Here is a 1570-nt window from a genome sequence, read left to right as displayed (position 1 = left end):
AGGTATAAATTTGTATATATGTATTATTATTATGGCACCCTGTAATGTCCCCAAGGCAAAGTATCGTAGGATTCGAGCATGACGTATCGCTTGTCGTCGTGAGGACTGAGAGCGAGTTTCGTTTCGGAAACGGTGTACACCTCATGCAGTCTCGACCGCACGCAGAATTGCGATCTCGACTGCTCCGTTATATCGCGCAAACATTGCATGAAATCGTCGAACGTTATCGTTCTCTCGACTACGTTTCTCTTTACACCCTTTATCTTTTTCGTGTCGCTCATTCCGAGCACTCTCACGGCATACATCTTCGCTCTCAAACCTACGAATTCTATCATAATCGCGCCACGATTCTCATCCTTCATCAGACCCGGAACGCTCTTGTTCGCGCGCGGCATACCGTACGCGTTGTTCTCGGCATAGTCGCTCGTGTCGAATCTTTCAATGGAGCGTTTCATATCCTCATAAATATCGTCACATTCGACGAAATAAATCAGACTGTCCGTATCTGTGTACATTACCTTACACACACCGCGATACAAGGGCACCATATAATCATAATGAAAATCGTATAATCGCGTTTTTGATATCTCCAGAATGGCCATGCCAACGTAGATTGGTTTCACGAGCTTTACCTCCAGTTTCCGTAACTCAACGGCCATCAGATCCTCGGAGAAAATGCTTCTACTGTGGAAATTCGGCCTTGAAATTAGCGCTTCCGCTCCGTACCTTCCCTCCCAACGCGTCACAAGACGCACGTCAACGTGCTCGCGCACGTTTTCCATTGTCTTCCCGTAAACCGCGTTGTTCATAAGCTTATACATATTTCTCTCGAATTCGTTATTCGCACGAGTTCTAAACATTGTATTCAGTTCGATGTATCCACGCAGCCATGGTGATTGTGCAAAGTGTAAAACGCGATGAATTTTAAGTATACGCATCCCATAACGCACACATTGCTGCAAATTGCGATAATGTATGACATAGCGCGACTTATCGTGAAGCGTCGCTGGAAGCTTATCGGTAACCTTGCCGGGGGGTGAGGCGCGCGTTGGGCAGAACGGAAGGTCCGCGTGGGCGTCGTGGAGCTCGCGCGGATATGCAAGATTCACCTCCATAATGTAGCCGATATCGGAATCCGCGGTCACAGACATTACGTCTACACTCTCCACGTCGCTGACCCATTGAAACTGCGCGTACGGCAATGATTCACACATAGCCCATCCGTAGAGATTATTCACGTCATAGTACATGAGATATGTCGACGGTTTCAACGGATCGTGTGACGAAAGATACTTATTATTAGCTCGCGCGTATCTGTTGGAACACTGACTCAGACCACCGCGTACACGTTCAACAAAGAGAAGCATATCGATATCGGTCAACAATTCGAATTGAACACCCGTATGTTTCAACATAGCATCCCACGTGTACCCCGGTAACGTGTAATAATGAGCGGGATCCAAATCGTAACTCCGTATGCATTTGTCGCGAAAATTCTCAAAAACGTCTGCCAACAACAGAACGTCTGTTTTCAAATATAAATCGCTATACTCGCCAAGATTACTAATGC

At 46.6% G+C, this 1570-nt stretch overlaps 1 protein-coding gene across 1 annotated transcript; it reads right to left on the bottom strand.

Annotated features, from left to right (window-relative positions):
* Nucleotides 1-24: 24 nt before the first annotated feature.
* LOC105557336 lies at nucleotides 25-1561 on the bottom strand. Its single transcript, XM_012004552.1, has one exon. It carries the CDS (start codon nucleotides 1413-1415, stop codon nucleotides 30-32), a length of 1386 nt encoding a protein of 461 aa, XP_011859942.1. The 5' UTR covers nucleotides 1416-1561; the 3' UTR covers nucleotides 25-29.
* Nucleotides 1562-1570: the final 9 nt, after the last annotated feature.

Source organism: Vollenhovia emeryi, unplaced genomic scaffold, assembly GCF_000949405.1.
Source record: "Vollenhovia emeryi isolate VEMERY1.0 unplaced genomic scaffold, V.emery_V1.0 DF947975.1, whole genome shotgun sequence".
NCBI lineage: Eukaryota > Metazoa > Arthropoda > Insecta > Hymenoptera > Formicidae > Vollenhovia > Vollenhovia emeryi.
Note: the sequence above shows the minus strand (reverse complement) of the source record. Positions and strands in the feature narration are given on the sequence as shown.